At 38.5% G+C, this 16,320-nt stretch overlaps 2 protein-coding genes across 10 annotated transcripts in view; one reads left to right on the forward strand and one right to left on the reverse strand.

Moving 5' to 3' along the window:
- Positions 1 to 16,320, reverse strand: part of CTNNBIP1 (catenin beta interacting protein 1) — a 668,528-nt gene that overhangs the window by 466,358 nt on the left and 185,850 nt on the right. The gene's annotated exons all lie outside the window — the stretch shown is intronic.
- KIF1B (kinesin family member 1B) overlaps positions 1 to 16,320 on the forward strand; it is a 178,384-nt gene that overhangs the window by 86,880 nt on the left and 75,184 nt on the right. For 8 of the 9 annotated variants that reach the window (XM_050787676.1, XM_050787730.1, XM_050787702.1 and 5 more), the window contains 5 exons: positions 1,641 to 1,720; positions 2,217 to 2,323; positions 3,134 to 3,217; positions 3,446 to 3,626; positions 3,720 to 3,792. In XM_050787676.1, coding sequence (XP_050643633.1) covers positions 1,641 to 1,720; positions 2,217 to 2,323; positions 3,134 to 3,217; positions 3,446 to 3,626; positions 3,720 to 3,792 — 525 coding nt within the window. Of the gene's footprint in view, positions 1 to 1,640; positions 1,721 to 2,216; positions 2,324 to 3,133; positions 3,218 to 3,445; positions 3,627 to 3,719; positions 3,793 to 9,891; positions 15,284 to 16,320 lie in introns of those variants that run through there. The other variant, XM_050787752.1, reaches the window with a different exon arrangement.

Genomic DNA, 16,320 nt, shown 5'->3' on the forward strand with positions numbered 1-16,320 from the left:
CTGGAGTGCAGTGGTGCGATCTTGGCTCACTGCAGCCTCGCCTTCCGGATTCAAGTGATTCTCCTGGCTCAGCCTCCCGAGTAGCTGGACTGCGGGTGCGTGCCATCACGCCCAGCTAATTTTTGTATTTTTAGTGGAGACAGGGTTTCACCATGTTGACCAGGGTGGTCTCGATCTCTTGACTTTGTGATCCGCCCACCTCAGTTTCACAGAGTGCTGGGATTACAGGCGTGAGCCACTGACCCTGGCTGGAAAATTTTTGTTATAGCAACTAGTGAATATATTATGGCATTTAACATAAATCATAAATAACTTGAACAAATGTTGAGATGTAAACTGCATGGAATTCCAAAGGAGATCTCTGTTTCCAAAGCTTTTTCTTACTTTAATTTTTGCTTTAGCTTTCTAGACTTCTTCATGAAAGGAAGGGATATACCAGTGACCACATCCAAACTCAGTCTTAGGACCTGTTTCTGAGATTCCATTTTTCAAATCATGATGTGCTTTAAAGAATGCTACCCATAAAGGGCTTTGACTTTCTCAAACCAGTCAAGTTCTTCAACTACAAAGGTGGATGCTAGTTGAGAAGATGTGGAGGTTTTTCAAATTTCTCTTTAACCATCTTTTATAGTCCCTTTTCTTACCCCCTCATCTGACTCTTCTTTCATTCTTCCACATTTGCTGGCACTCTCTTGAGTAGATTTTGGCTTCAAGACCATGTGACTTATTTTTGGATTCCAGTGGGGTATTTTCACCGAAGAAGGTTGGTTTTTTAAAAAAGATTTTAGAAATATTAGAGTTAGATGAAGAGGATTGTTAGAAGATGTTTATATTATCGAATATCAGTAATTTTAATTTTTTCTTTAAGGTAAAGACTAATAAACTAAAGTCTTTTAAGGTAAAGACTAATAAATTAATAACTGGGATCATAGAAGAACTGATAAAAATTATAGTGGGAAGTGGTAGGGGGGTATGAGGACATTTTAATAAAAGTAAATATTTCTTAAGATTTTTACCCAGGCATTTACAAAAATTATAATTATTCCATTCAGAGAATTGGCCTGTCCTCATTTTTTCCTTGTGCTTTGATCTTATCAAAAATTGGGTCTTGTTTTTTTATCCCAGAACTCATGTTTTAAAATAGAATGCCAGGCACAGTGGCTACCTCCTATAGTCCTAACATTTTGGGAGGCCAAGGAGGGTGGATCACTGAGGTCAGGAGTTCGAGACCAGCCTGGCCAACATGGTGAAACCCTGTCTCCACTAAAAATAGAAAAATTAGCCAGGTGTGGTGGCGAACACCTGTAATCCCAGCTACTTGGGAGGCTGAGACAGGAGAATCACTTGAACCTGGAAGGTGGAGGTTGCAGTGAGCCAAAATCAGGCCGCTGCACTCCAGACAGAATGAGACTCTGTCTCTAATTAATTAATTAAAATAAAATAGAATGCATTGGTTCCATTTGGTGAAGTCTAAAGAGAGTGCTTTCTCTTTATTATGGAACCGCAACTAGGGATAAAAAGAAATCCCTCTCTAGGCTCTGTGGAGAGTTGGCGAAGCCTGAACTCCTGTAGGCCCCTGTTGTTACCACAGCTCTCTCGTGGTGCGCTGCTCCAAACTGATCATCTGTAATCTTTTTCAGACCCCACATCTTGTTAACCTCAATGAAGACCCACTAATGTCTGAGTGCCTACTTTATTACATCAAAGATGGAATTACAAGGTATATCTCTTTCTTGTTTTGGTCACTTCATGTTTTTTCCCCCTCTTAGATAATTGAATAACTAAAGGGAAGGAGTTGAAAAAATTAATGTGATGATTTGCTGTATTTTTTGTCTGAAATAGTTACAAACTATCCTCTCTTTCCAAATAATGTGTTTTTGCCAGTGGAGCCAGTTAACATGTAGTTTTTCTCTGAAGACCCTAAATAAATTTTTTTCCTTTAACAAATATACATTCCTTAGGGATTTTATTTGACTCATGTCTTTTTATAATACTGTGTGAGTTACATTGGTGTATCAGTGCTCCTTGTTTCTTATTCTGATGTAGAGAGGTTGATCATATGTGAGGATAGAATTTGTAGTTGAAAGCTTCTGATGCAACAAGGCAATACCTTTTTTGTGCATACCAAAGGATATTCTTTGCAATAAAGAGGTTCATTGTTTGTAGTGCTTTCTGTGTCTGAATTTCCCTGGGAAACACTTTTCTCTTGTGTTCAGGGTTGGCCAAGCAGATGCTGAGCGGCGCCAGGACATAGTGCTGAGCGGGGCTCACATTAAAGAAGAGCATTGTATCTTCCGGAGTGAGAGAAACAACAGCGGGGAAGGTGAGCATTCCTGGCTGGAGCTTCAGCAGCAACCTTTTCATTTTATATTCGGAGAAATCCTTAAGACTTTGTATTCTCTGTCTATCAGTAATTCTTATACAGTCTAATTCTGAAAAATGGAGAGACATAGGCTGCTTATGAATGCAGAGATGGACAAGGCTACTTTACATGAAAATAGCTTGGACAAAAGAAGCCCTTTTGTTACTGCCAAGAACTGAGAAGGACATAGGCAATTAGGCTTGGTCTAGAATGTTAATTATTTAATAGAAAAGTAAGAAAATAGCAAATATCCTGGATAATAGGAGATTTGAAGGACATTAAGTCTTAACCCAGCAGAATTTATTTTTATCTAAAAGGGAGGAAAAAGTCAGTCTTGATTTTTGCCTGGGTTATTAAAACAACAACAATTTAATGATATTTTTGTGTTATATAATTCACTCATTCCCTTATCAAAATATTAGCTTTTCAATCTTTAGTTTCTGGTTATTACCTATGTCTCATCCTTACAATTTCTGACAGTCTTGAGTTTTATTGACTGAACTGTCAGAGATCACTGAAACTAGTATTTCCTATCATCTTCTTAGGTTTATCAAATAGAGTTAAATGTTCCTGTGTTAGCCATAGCCCCAGATAGCCTCTTCTATTGGAACTAGTTCTGGTACCCCAAAATGAACTACAGTGTAGACAACTTCAGCCACTTGATTGATTGCAGGGATTTATTCTACTTACCACAAATCCTGATAAGCAACTGCTTTCCGTTATTTGATTCCAGTAGTTTGTGATGATAACATTAGTTTGTGTTCCTCTTAGTTATCGTGACCTTAGAGCCCTGTGAACGCTCAGAAACCTACGTAAATGGCAAGAGGGTGTCCCAGCCTGTTCAGCTGCGCTCAGGTGAGACTGGGAGAGTTTTGCCGTCTTCAGCAATGTGCACATGGCTTCTGTGACCACTCTAATTTTTTGGCTGTTTAAAGGATGAAGTAATAGCATTAGGATTTTTGTTCTTGTGAAAACAACAGCTCTGAAAGCTGTCTTTTCACATTAGGGAGGGGTGAGGTTATTAAATATATACTATATATTTAAAAAATTATTTCTTAACCCTATTTTTCTGTTTTGTGCTAGGAAACCGTATCATCATGGGTAAAAACCATGTTTTCCGCTTTAACCACCCGGAACAAGCACGAGCTGAGCGAGAGAAGACTCCTTCTGCTGAGACCCCGTCTGAGCCTGTGGACTGGACATTTGCCCAGAGAGAGCTTCTGGAAAAACAAGGAATTGATATGAAACAAGAGATGGAGAAAAGGTAATGCACAGTTACGCAGCCCACATGACTGTTCCTTCTTTTAAACATGTAATATTATTAGCCTTCTTGAATTTTTTTTTTTTTTACTTCTAGGCTACAGGAAATGGAGATCTTATACAAAAAGGAGAAGGAAGAAGCAGATCTTCTTTTGGAGCAGCAGAGACTGGTAGGAGTCCTGAATCTGCTAAACTGTTGGGAAAAGGGCAGCTTGTTCCCGTACTTTCCCTGTTCCGCAGAGCAGCACTCACCCAAATTGCTTCTCTCAAGGATACCAAGCACTATTCTTTGATTTCCTTGATGGAGAATGAACTTAAATCTCCCAGGAGCCTTAGCCTGAAAAAATAGTCCATAGAGGTACTCTTTTGGGCTTTTTATGTCTTAAAGCCAAATCTTTCTGTTACAACCAAGTGCTTTTTAAGGAAATAGAACTTTTCTGGTAGCCTTTGCCTCTTGATAGTGGTTTTGGAATTTGCATCAGTGGTGGTTCTTTAAATGATAATAACTCTGAATATTGAATTTGGTGGGAGTTTGCCTTGGTTTTGTTTCTGATCACTTGATAGTACTAATTCTCTGCTCTTGGGCTGACTTTGGGATTGTTCTTACGCTGGGCAGATTTTTTTTTTTTTTAAGTTAAACTGTGTCTAAAAGTGTTGCTGCACAGTTGCATGTGTTACTCCTTTCCTGTTCCCCTGCATGGAGTCTGAATTCTCAATCAGGTTCTCAGTGGCATGTGTGGTAGCGGTGGGAGCAGAGGCTGCATACCCAGCCCGGACAGGACAGAAGGGCTGCTTCCTTTGAGGGAAGGAGGATTTGGGTGAGCAGCTGGAAAAAGTCTGTTTAAGGTCCCAGCTATTGATATAATACTAATGGCTTCAGCATTTTATAATGGTAGTTGATTTCCTAGATTTTATAGAAACTGAATCACATGAGTAAATAAGTTGATCCATTAGTTAGATTTTCATTTTTAAAGCCAACCAAACAACCAATTTTGGTTAACAAAGCCGTGGTTATAAGAACCTTTTCAGCATTCATTTGGTATGTAAGAATAAAGTATAACTAACCTTTGGATACTGTGGATGCAGTTTAGGAAGTTCTCATTTTTTAAGATTCAGTCTTATCTTTTAAGGTAAAGGGGTATTAGGGAGAAAGTTCAGGCACTGGCTTCTTACCTTAGTATAAAATACAGCAAGTAAACTACAGCCTTATAGTCATGCTCTGTGCTTTGGAAAAGAAGGGGCTAGTGCTAAGTGGGCCAGAAAAGTGAAGGACTTGAGCAAAAGCAACCTTTTCCAGAGCACCTCAGTTCTCAGGCATGGGCATGGATTAAACCAGTTAGTTATCTTGTAAATTATAGTAAAGCCCTAAAAAGAATGGATTTTAAGAATAAATCAAGGGTTTGGGCAAGATAATAGCAGTGTTACCGACAGAGGCTCTTTAGGAGGCCTTTTTAGCATTACGTTTTTAATGAAAACGGAAGGGACTAGCTACAATGTGATTAGTGGCTTGAAAGGTTTGTGACACAAGAAGAAGTCTTTTATCTTAATAATGTAGTACATTCTAATAACATGCCTCTGATGGTCTGTGAGAGATCAAACGAGGACAGGTGTAATTAAGCTCTATTATTAACAATAATGCCTTATATTTGTATAGTGCTTTATAATTTACAGAGCGTTAACATCCATCAATTTATCTGATCCTCAAAACAACCCTCTTTGTTTATTTATGCATATGTATAAGTAAAATATATAATGTTACCTCCAGTTCATAGTTGAGGAAACTAAAACTTGGCTGGGCGCGGTGGCTCACGCCTGTAATCCCAGCACTTTGGAAGGCCGAGGTGGGTGGATCACCTGAGGTCAGGAGTTTGAGACCAGCCTGGCCAACATAGTGAAACCCGTGTCTACTAAAAATACAAAAAAGTAGCTGGGTGTGGTGGCGAGCACCTGTAATCCCACCTGCTCAGGAGGTTGAGGCAGGAGAATCGCTTGAACCCAGGAGGTGGAGGTTGCAGTGAGCCAATATTGCGACATTGCACTCCAGCCTGGGCAACAAGAGCGTAACTCCATCTCAAAAAAAAAAAAAAAAAATGTAGATACTGATTGAGTAAGTCTGGGTTGGGACCTGAGTGTGCATTTCCAACAAGCTCCTAGGTGATGCCAGTGCTCCTGATCCTGGGGACCTCACTTAGAGGAACTAGGCACGGCAGAATAAGGATGCCTGGTGCTGTCCCTAACCAAGAGTCGGTGTTCATTCTGTGCCCTAAAATAAAGATTGCCACTAAATAAAGAGAAAGTGAATGTCTAAGACGTATTCCGTTTCTAGGGAATGTATATAGCCTGCAGATAATCAGATTCTGGTTGTTGCTTGCTCTGTGTATCTGAAAGCAAGCCAGGATTTCAAGAGCAGCTCCTTAAAGCAAGGAACTTGCTTTCCTCTCAAAGGTCTGTCTCTTCCACTTTCATTTCTTGACTTAAGGGAGGAGCTGATTGCTAACACTTTAGCCTGAAGAATATCTACCAGTAGTAATACTGAATGTTTTTATATATTACCCTGTATTGGTCAATTGACAGATATATTTCTAATGCACCCTGTGAATAAACATTGAGAGAATGCAAAGGAATTATTAATCAGTAAATATTTATTTAATATTTACCATATGTAGTCATTTTTTGCATAATGTCAGTATTAAACAATGAAATTCAGGCTCATGTGTTTTCTATTCTGATAGTTCCCAAATGCCTCACATTGTTAGGGTGCTGAGCGTTTTCTTCAGTTAGTGCTCTAGGATACCCTGGTCCTTTTCTCTGCTTGCTTTTTACATTCAGTTTAGGGATCTTCCCTCTTCTTATTTGCATAAGTTCCTTGCAGAGTCTCTTTAGGAGGCCTACTTTGCATTTGGCATTTAATGAAAGCCGAAGGATCATTTTGTGACATGTGAATTGACCAGACCTCAGTAGCTTTTCCAACTCCTTAATAAATGAATCTAAATATTTTAAAAATTTGGCCGGGCGCGGTGGCTCACGCCTGTAATCCCAGCACTTTGGGAGGCCAGGGCTGGCAGATGACTTGAGGTCAGGAGTTTGAGACCGGTCTGACCAACACAGTGAAACCCTGTCTCTACTGAAAGTACAAAAATTAGCAGGGCGTCATAGTGGGCGCCTGTAATCCCAGCTACTTGGGAGGCTGAGGCAGGAGAATTGCTTGAACCCAGCAGGCGGAGGTTGCAGTGAGCCAAGATTGTACAACTGCACTCCAGCCTGGGTGATAAAGCTAGATTCAGTCTCAACAACAACAACAAAAAATAATAATAATGTAAATAAATAGAAACATTTCTTTTTTTGACATGGAGACAGGATTTATATCACATAAACTTTGCATATAGTTTTTAGTATCACTATCAATATGTGACAGGGTGATACATTTGAACTTTAAAGAGGACGTATTCTACACAGTCAAAATGGCAGCATTTTAAAAAGAAAGAAAATGACGGCTGCTAGATTTAACTTGAGTTCTTTTAGATTTATGTAGATTTATTTATATTTTATTTTAGAGTTTAAAGATAACTTTTGTCTCTTAAACATGATATTAAAACAATTCTTAGAATACTTGTCATTTCCAGAATTAGGTAATATTCATTTCATCCTTAAGCAATTTGAAGAGGAAAAGAAAAACAGCCAGGAAAAAAGTGATAGTTGTTAGTTATGTGAGAAAGAATCAGAGAGAATTTGTTTATGTTCTGTAAAATTCAGTTTATACATATTTGCAAAAAATCCTCTTCAGGAGTCAGACAGTTTTTTCTTTAATATTTATTAATGTCATATTTATCACTTAAAATTAGCCATTCTGATTTTTAAAACTAAAAATGAAAAGAAAAATTAATGTAGAGTCTGTATAAATTTAGCAAACTTTTGTTGCTAAGTTATCAAACAGGTGGGAGTTATAAACGGACTTAGTACTCATTTGTAGGTCAATAGAAATGATACAAATCAGTGGCAAGATTTTTAAATTCAGAGGCCAAATTATTATTATTATTGTTGAAAGTTACTTTTTCGTTCCTTAGTAAGTGACTATACAGGCAAATCTTTGGTTTTGTCAGGTGTGGTGATGTGTGCCTGCAGTCCCAGCTAAGGCAAGAAAATCACTTGAGCGCAAGTGTTTGAGACCTGTTTGGGTCCCTGTCTCAAAAAACAAAGCAAACAAAGGAACAAACAAAAACAACAAACTTTGGTCTAGGAGGCAAGGTACTATTTATCAGTTTCAAGCAAACAAACTCCTCTAGAGATGTTTTTGGTAACCACAGTGAGTAAAAGATTGACTATGAAGTAACTGTTTTCATTTACTAGGCTGCCCTGAACTGCTCATCTATGAGTTGGGGTTTTTTTTTTTTTTTTTTTTTTTTTTTTTTTTTTTTTTTTTTTTTTTTTTTTTTTTTTTTTTTTTTTTTAAAGTGAAAGCATGTTTATTAAGAAAGTAAAGGAATAGGCTGGGTGCGGTGGCTTACCCTTGTAATCACAGCACTTTGGGAGGCTGACGTGGGCGGATCACCTGAGGTCAGGAGTTCAAGACCAGCCGGGCCAACATGGTGAAACCCCATCTCTACCAAAAATGCAAAAATGAGGTGGGCGTGGTGGCAGATGCCTATAGTCCCAGCTACTTGGGAGGCTGAGGCAGGAGAATCACTTGAACCCAGGAGGTGGAGGTTGCAGTGAGCCAAGATTGGGCACTCCAGCCTGGGTGACAGAGCAAGATTCTGTCTCAAAAAAAAAAAGTAAAGGAATAAAGAACGGCTACTTCATAGGCAGAGCAGCTGAGTATTTTCTTTTCCCAGCAACTTTTATCTCCTGGATAGAAATTCTTTCTAATCCCACTTATTATTTGGAATTCTAAATCCAACATTGCTTTCATAGAGATCCATATTATCAAGATTTGCTTGTATTAGTTAAGAGCTATTGGTTATTATCTAAACAGCCCTTGAAATTATGTTGTTGTGAAGTCAGGCTGCTGTTTTAGGGCTAGGTAAGGTTTTCTGAAAAAGAGGCAATGGTGCAAAGACAGCTGGAAAGACAGAGTTAAAGGTACCTTTTAAAGTGGATCAATTTTATGTAACCAGAGTATAATCTTTGTGTTTTATGTGTTTATTGGAAGAGTTGTCACTTAAAGTGATATTCCTCAAACAGCTAAAAATGTCCTGGGCTTTCTAAATAGAAAATATCTCTAAGTTGTACTTATTAAAATGTGACTGGGGGAATTTTAAATTATATTCAGTGGAAGTATATTTGCCCATCTTAATTTTTGTTCTGGTAATTTATTTCTCAAAATTTTAGAGGTGAGGTATTTATTGATTTGTGTGTGTGAAAAACAAGACAAAACACACCTGCTATGAGGATCCTTTTTTTTAAAAAAAAAAAAAAAAAAAAAGCTTTCTGGTTATCCAGATAACACACTTTAATTGTAATTGTACAATTGAAATGGATAAATTTAACATGACAAAGAATAGCAAATCCTCTGCTCATGGAAAGGTGATTTTTAAACCCTCTTGTCTTACAGAAGAAAACGTTTGGTTGACTAAGAACTGACATGGTCTGCTAATAGGGATTCTTAGCATTTTTAACATCATCCCTGTTTGACTGCTTCTTTTTCTACATTCTCATCTTCTAACTTTTTTCTAGGGCTGCTCTTTTTAGTAAAGCTAAACAAAACCTGGCGTCCTACAGCCTTACTAACCTTTGTTAATCCGCCTGCTCGTCACATCTTTGTATGGCATCTGTGCTCACTCATGGGGGAAAGAGATTCTGGAAGAAGCAACAGCAATAACCAAGGCAAATGTGGGGAAGTGTCTGCATGGGTTGTTAGCATGATGTGTGGGGCCTAGGTTTTACTTCATTTTCTTCAGATAGTGAGGTCGTTAAGGCATGCCATTTGAATAATTTTGAATGACCATAGGGTGACAAACTCACCCCTGTTGTCAATTCTCCTAAGAAATTTGGTGGCAAATTTCATCACTTAAGCCAGAAAATGGAAATTTGGATTAGGGACACCAAATAAGCAAATCTTTATATTAGTAGAAATGTACATAGGCATATGTCTTAATAGACTTCCACATTATTGAGGGGTTTTTTGTTTTGTTTTGTTTTTTAGTTTTTTTGGTTTTATTTTTAAATTTGGTTAAGGCTTTTTTGCTTGCTTTTTCTTCAATTTAATTTTCCTTTTTTACATTTTAATTTTGGTTATTTTGGGGCCATTTTTTGATTTTGTTTTTTCAAAGGACGCGGATTCTGATAGCGGGGACGATTCTGACAAGAGGTCGTGTGAAGAGAGCTGGAAACTGATTACTTCTCTGAGAGAAAAACTACCTCCCAGCAAGTTGCAAACCATTGTTAAAAAATGTGGCCTCCCCAGCAGTGGGAAGAAACGTGAACCAATTAAAATGTATCAGATACCCCAAAGAAGGCGCTTGAGTAAAGATTCCAAGTGGGTCACGATCTCAGATCTTAAAATTCAGGCTGTCAAAGAGATTTGCTATGAGGTTGCTCTCAACGACTTCAGGCACAGTCGGCAGGAGATTGAAGCCCTGGCCATTGTCAAGATGAAGGAGCTTTGTGCCATGTATGGCAAGAAAGACCCCAATGAGCGGGACTCGTGGAGGGCAGTGGCCAGGGACGTCTGGGATACCGTCGGTGTTGGGGATGAGAAGATCGAAGACGTCATGGCCACCGGGAAAGGCAGCACTGATGTAGATGACCTCAAGGTTCATATAGACAAGCTGGAAGATATTTTGCAAGAAGTCAAAAAGCAAAATAACATGAAAGATGAGGAGATAAAAGTCTTAAGAAATAAAATGCTCAAAATGGAAAAAGTCTTGCCACTGATTGGATCTCAGGAACAGAAAAGCCCAGGAAACCACAAAGCAAAGGAGCCTGTTGGTGCTAGTGTTAGTAGCACCTCTGAGAATAATGTAAGTAAAGGAGACAATGGAGAACTTGCAAAGGAAGAACGTGTTTCCCAGCTGATGAATGGGGATCCAGCTTTTAGACGTGGACGTCTGCGTTGGATGAGGCAAGAGCAAATTCGGTTTAAGAACTTGCAACAGCAGGAGATAACAAAGCAGCTTCGTCGTCAGAATGTACCTCATAGATTCATCCCTCCTGAGAACCGGAAGCCCCGCTTCCCCTTTAAGAGCAACCCTAAACACAGAAACTCTTGGAGTCCTGGGACACATATCATCATAACAGAAGATGAGGTTATAGAGCTTAGGATTCCAAAAGACGATGAAGCAAGGAAAGGGAATAAAGAAGAGAGCCAAGAAAAAGGGGGTAAAGGAACTTTTAAGGATCCCCAGTTTCCTTGGGGCTCTCAAGGAATGAGAAGTCAAGATCATATCCAAGTTAGCAAGCAGCACATTAATAATCAGCAACAGCCACCTCAACTACGTTGGAGAAGCAATTCTCTCAATAATGGCCAGCCGAAAAGTACGCGTTGCCAGGCATCTGCCTCTGCGGAGTCATTAAACTCCCACAGTGGTCAGCCCACTGCTGATGTGCAGACTTTCCAGGCAAAGCGCCATATTCATCAACACCGTCAGTCTTACTGTAATTATAACACTGGAGGTCAGTTAGAGGGCAGTGCGGCCACTTCCTGTCAGAGGCAGACTGACAAACCCAGCCACTGTAGCCAGTTTGTGACACCTCCGCGGATGAGGAGACAGTTCTCAGCACCCAATCTCAAAGCTGGTCGAGAAACCACAGTATAAATCAGTTACTGGACAAACTTGAAATCATGGTGGAAGAAACAGACAGTGTTAGCTCGTGATTTGATTTGGTTCTACCTTTGGCCTTGAGTTCTTATTATTTACATTATAAATATTAACTGGTTTTATATTGTTAAGACAAAACACTGGTAAAAGTTTCAACACCTCCCTTTTGCTTGTATACCATAAATGGGCAGTTTTTGAAATTTTGGATAAAGCATCAAGAACTTTTTCTGAAACGTTCCTCCTTTTTAGTGCCTAGATAATTAATATACTTACTTACATAGACTTGTCCCATCTTGATGTAAGTTTGTTATGTTTTTATAATGCCTATAAATTAATCTGACATCCAGAAAGACCTGCCTCTTAGTTTATACAGACATTCAAAAGGAGAATTTGATAAGCAGAATTAAATGTCTGTTATTCTTCATAAATGTGAGAAATTGGTTTAAAAATAATAACATGCAACTGGGTGGGCACAACTTTGGATTTCTCATCCATGTCTGTTCCCTTTTAAAAATATAATTAGAATTTTCATAAGCAAAAACTAAAGGTCTTCAAACATATCTTGCCATACATAGCTTTGCATCTTCCACAGAACTTCCACGTCTTCTTTTATTCTGTATTTTACAAGAAACTCATACAATGTTTTCTTTCTTTTGAATGTATCAGAATATGTATGAAATTTGTCATACCAGAATCTATAAATTGGCACTGTGTCTGGGATTCTGTTTGTGGTTTGCATTTTGAAGTTCAGTGTGTCATTTGACACACATGCACACAAAGTGAACTATTCACCAAAATCATGCCAACAGAAATACCAACAAAAAACTTGTATAGTTTGTAAGGAGGTTATTTGGCCTGAGAGGGAAGAGGTGGGACATGGGGACAAAGCTACAGCATATGGCTCTGTGGTGCTGCTTTTTTCCAATAGTTGATGAAATAGTGAAATAAAAGTTAACTTTGGTTGGGCTTGGAATAAAGGAGATGATACATAATAAACTATTCTTTGGTTAGCAGTAGTAATGCTCGTAGACACTCAAACAAGGAAGGCGAAGTCCTGATGATCGATCATTTATTGTATCAATACCTCATTTTATTTGGTTGTGGTCTCAGTTTGCCTCACTGGAGAATCCACTAAGAAAGATGGATTTTAATGGGAAGAAAAGAATTATTTTTCTACATCGTTCCTCATCTCTTGAGTTTGTCAAAAACTTTTCTAAGAGGCAATGTGAAGAGCCAGAGATGTCTGAAATTGCCTGACTTCATGTTCTGGAAGATTCCTAAGTCACATGAAATCATCTATCAAACACTTTTCTTCCAAATGGTGTGAAAAACTACAGCCAAGATAGCAGTTAGCATTCAAGGAAGCCTTAAAGATTGTGATTATGTTTTTTTTTCCTTTGCGTGTGGGCACTGTGCTTTATTAGAACACGTTATTTTTAATCATAGTATTTTTTCTTTGCCTCTAAGAAAATACTTTCTTAATGCACAGAAAGTTGCTTCCAATTAATATTTTTCGCCTTAAAAAGAGAAGCTTTGAGAGATATTTTTGCTTTCATAGCTAGAACAGTTGAAGTCTTCAACTGAGGTTTTATGGCAGATGAGACGTGGGTAAATGATGTCTGTAATGGGTTGACTTACTGAGATGACAATCTCCTGTGCCATTTGGTTTGAATGTACTTGAGAGGCTGCTTCAAATCAGTCACTTCAATGCATTTTGTGTAAACCCGGTTGTCCTTTTTTATTCCTCTTTAGACATAAATGTGCTAACTATTCCTTTCTAGACACAATTTATTTTCTAAGATTAAAAATAATAATTGCTAGGTTTGGTGGCACACGCCTACAGCCCCAGCTACTTGGGAGGCAGAAGCAGGAGGATCCCTAGAGCCCAGGAATTCTGAGCTGTGGTACACTATGCCGGTTGGGTGTAAGTTTGGCATCAATATGGTGATCTCCCTGAAGTGGGAAACCACAAACTTGCCTAAGGAGGGGTGAACCCAGCCCAGATTGGAAATGGAGCAGGCCAAAACTCCCAGGCTGACCAGTAATGGGATCTTGCCTATGAATAGCTAGTGCACTGCAGGCTGGGCAACAGAGTGAGAACCTGTCTTAAAAATATATATATATATATATTTATTATATTATTCAGGTTTCAACTCTGTAGCAAAAATGGGCTCTCATTTCCCTGACTTGAGATAACATAGGGTAGGTCCATATATTTTCATTCTTATAGTGGTCTTTTCATGGGAGTGAATGAGTTACTCTCCGCTGGTGATTAGGTAACACTGTACAATGAAGAATTATATAATATATTCATTTACAGCTGTGGATTGTGGTAAGGACTGTGTCCACAGTGATGTTCCAAAGAATTGGGTTTATATTTGTGCTTCATCTGTTAATCCCAGGTGTCCTCATGTTGCTGAAATATTTAGATAGCTAAAGGATCCCTTAATTTCACAGACGACCAGGAAGAAATTAACCAAGATTTTATTGACTGCTATGTATGTCCCATGGTGCATTTCTGAGCAAATGCTTATCGTAGAGAGTAACTTTGTATGAATAAAATTGAATCTCTTACTAAATAAGTAACTAGAGCCATGCTTTTGTGAGCTCTTGGTATGGCCCATATTACTTTGTTTTTTGTTTTTGTTGTGACAGTCTTGTTCTGTCGCCCAGGCTGGAGTGCAGTGGCACAATCTCAGCTCACTGCAACCTCTGCCTGCGAAATTCAAGCAATTCTCCTTTCTCAGCCTGCTGAGTAGCTGGGACTACAGGCGTGCGCCATCACCCCTGGCTAACTTTTGTATTTTTAGTAGAGATGGGGTTTCACCATGTTGGTCAGGCTGGTCTTGAACTCCTAACCTCAGGTGATCCACCTGCCTCGGCTTCCCAAAGTGCTGAGATTACAGGCGTGAGCCACTGCGCCTGGCCTGTTTTTTTAATGTGATTTTTCTCTAAGCTTAAATACCACAAGGCCAAAGAGAAATGGTCATAATTTAAACCATTATTATATTGTTGAAGTATCCCTAGCTATTATTATAGCAAAGTGGGAAAAAAATGTTTGTGCTATTGAAGTTGTGTAATGATCCGACATTAATGGGAATATAGAGGAGTCCTAATTAATTGGTATAATGTCACAAAGCAGAATGGTATTCCTTGGAGAGTTAAAGACATTCTCTTTAAGTCTAAACCAAAGTCTATTCCTGCTTCTGATTCCTTCTAGCCCAGTGAATTATTTATCTTTTCACTGGTAATGTGGTGAATGGGAATTGTTTATTACATTGAAGTGACTTGAAGTGACCTTTTGTGCTTTAGGTGCAGGTTGACGCTGAAAAAAAACAAAACACTGAATTTGTCACGCCTATGTCTGCATTAAAGGCTGTTTTACTACGGGAAGTTACATAGACTTCCTGCAGTCAGCTGCTGTGCCCCCAGTGCCTTACTGGTCCTTTGTAGACTCGCCTTAATGATTTGTACAAATGACTGGGAGGAGGGGATGCTGCCTGTGTCCTGGTGAACCTTAATGAAGGAGCCGTCTTAGGTGCAGTGCGAAACAAGCATTTGTTCTGTACTGTTAGAGCCAAAATTGTGATGAGCAATACTGATAATTGTCCAGTTTATGTCATCTTTCCCAGATTTTAAAATCTGTTCTAGATATTCTTAGCTTGAACCACTTTTGATTGTGAAATGTATTAGTTGTTGTCCCATTATTACTGTAAAATGAAATTTTGAATCTTCTTGTTAATGAACTGTGGATTTCCCCCCTCAATTTCTTAAACAACAACAACAACAAAAATGCTTGAAGATTGTCTTTGAGTGTAAGATCTGCCTTTTCAGAAAGGGAGTGTTAGTTTGTAATGTTATAAAATAAAGACCTCATTCAATAAAAGTTGAAGTCATCTTTTAAGAGTGTGATTTCTCTCTATTTGGGAAGAGGGAAAAGGAAAGCAAGGTAATGCTAACTAAACCTGGTTTTGACTTTCATTTATTGCTTTTTCTTCTGAAGATGGTTGTAAACTAAATCTTTTTAATATTTTTACGTGGACTTGATTAGTTTTAAAGCTTTTGCTTTAGCTACTCTTTTCTGTTTAACAAAATTCTGTCCTAAACAAGATCTTTCAGCCCTATTTTATGCCACATTTCACTTACATAAAATCTTTTCTCACAAAAGATGAATAAGGATATTACTTTCTGATTTGAGTTTAACCGTGTGTTCAGTTTTTTCTCTACATACTCTTGGTTTGAAGTTCTTTCAAATGATATTATTTATTTCCCTTTATATAGGTAGAAACTAAATTTCTAAAAAGTTTTGAGTGACTCTGCAGCTTTTCTTTCTCCTTTAACCTCTGCTTTTCTTCACCCAGAGTATCAGTGGTGCACTAGAGAGGAAACAGGACAAAGCAGAATATTTTTCTGGAATGGACCACTGGTCTCAATGAAAATTTGTACCTGACATTATTTTTTAATGTTTAGAAGCAACGTAATCATGCATCATGGGGTAGAATACAAAATCCACATGAGTTTTTAATATGAAATCTGGAACTTCAGAGAATTGTTATGCCTGAATTGGTCTGCTTCCGGCCTCATACCTTTTTCCTTCAGGTACTTTGTATTCCTCTGCTGTTGGAGAAACTGATGGAAAAGTTGCAGTGTTCCTACTGTTTGTAGGGTGACACGGAAGATTACAGTGTGATATGTGTAGTGACTCTGTGCTGATGAGACTGTGACCACACAGTGCTGCTAGTGATGAGGAGCTAAGTTAAGTGTTGTCAACAACTGGGGTGTCATCTTGGGTGTGGATATTTTCCTTCTGGCTATTGCTTGCTAATTATAATCTGCCATTAGGAGCCAAGCCTCTAATGTCTAAAGCAGCCTAACTGGAAAACTCAGAATGATGATACTGATTTTACCTTAAATATCACCTTCTCAGAGGTGCCTTAATTG

Source organism: Macaca thibetana, chromosome 1 (assembly GCF_024542745.1).
Source record: "Macaca thibetana thibetana isolate TM-01 chromosome 1, ASM2454274v1, whole genome shotgun sequence".
Taxonomy (NCBI): Eukaryota; Metazoa; Chordata; class Mammalia; order Primates; family Cercopithecidae; genus Macaca; species Macaca thibetana.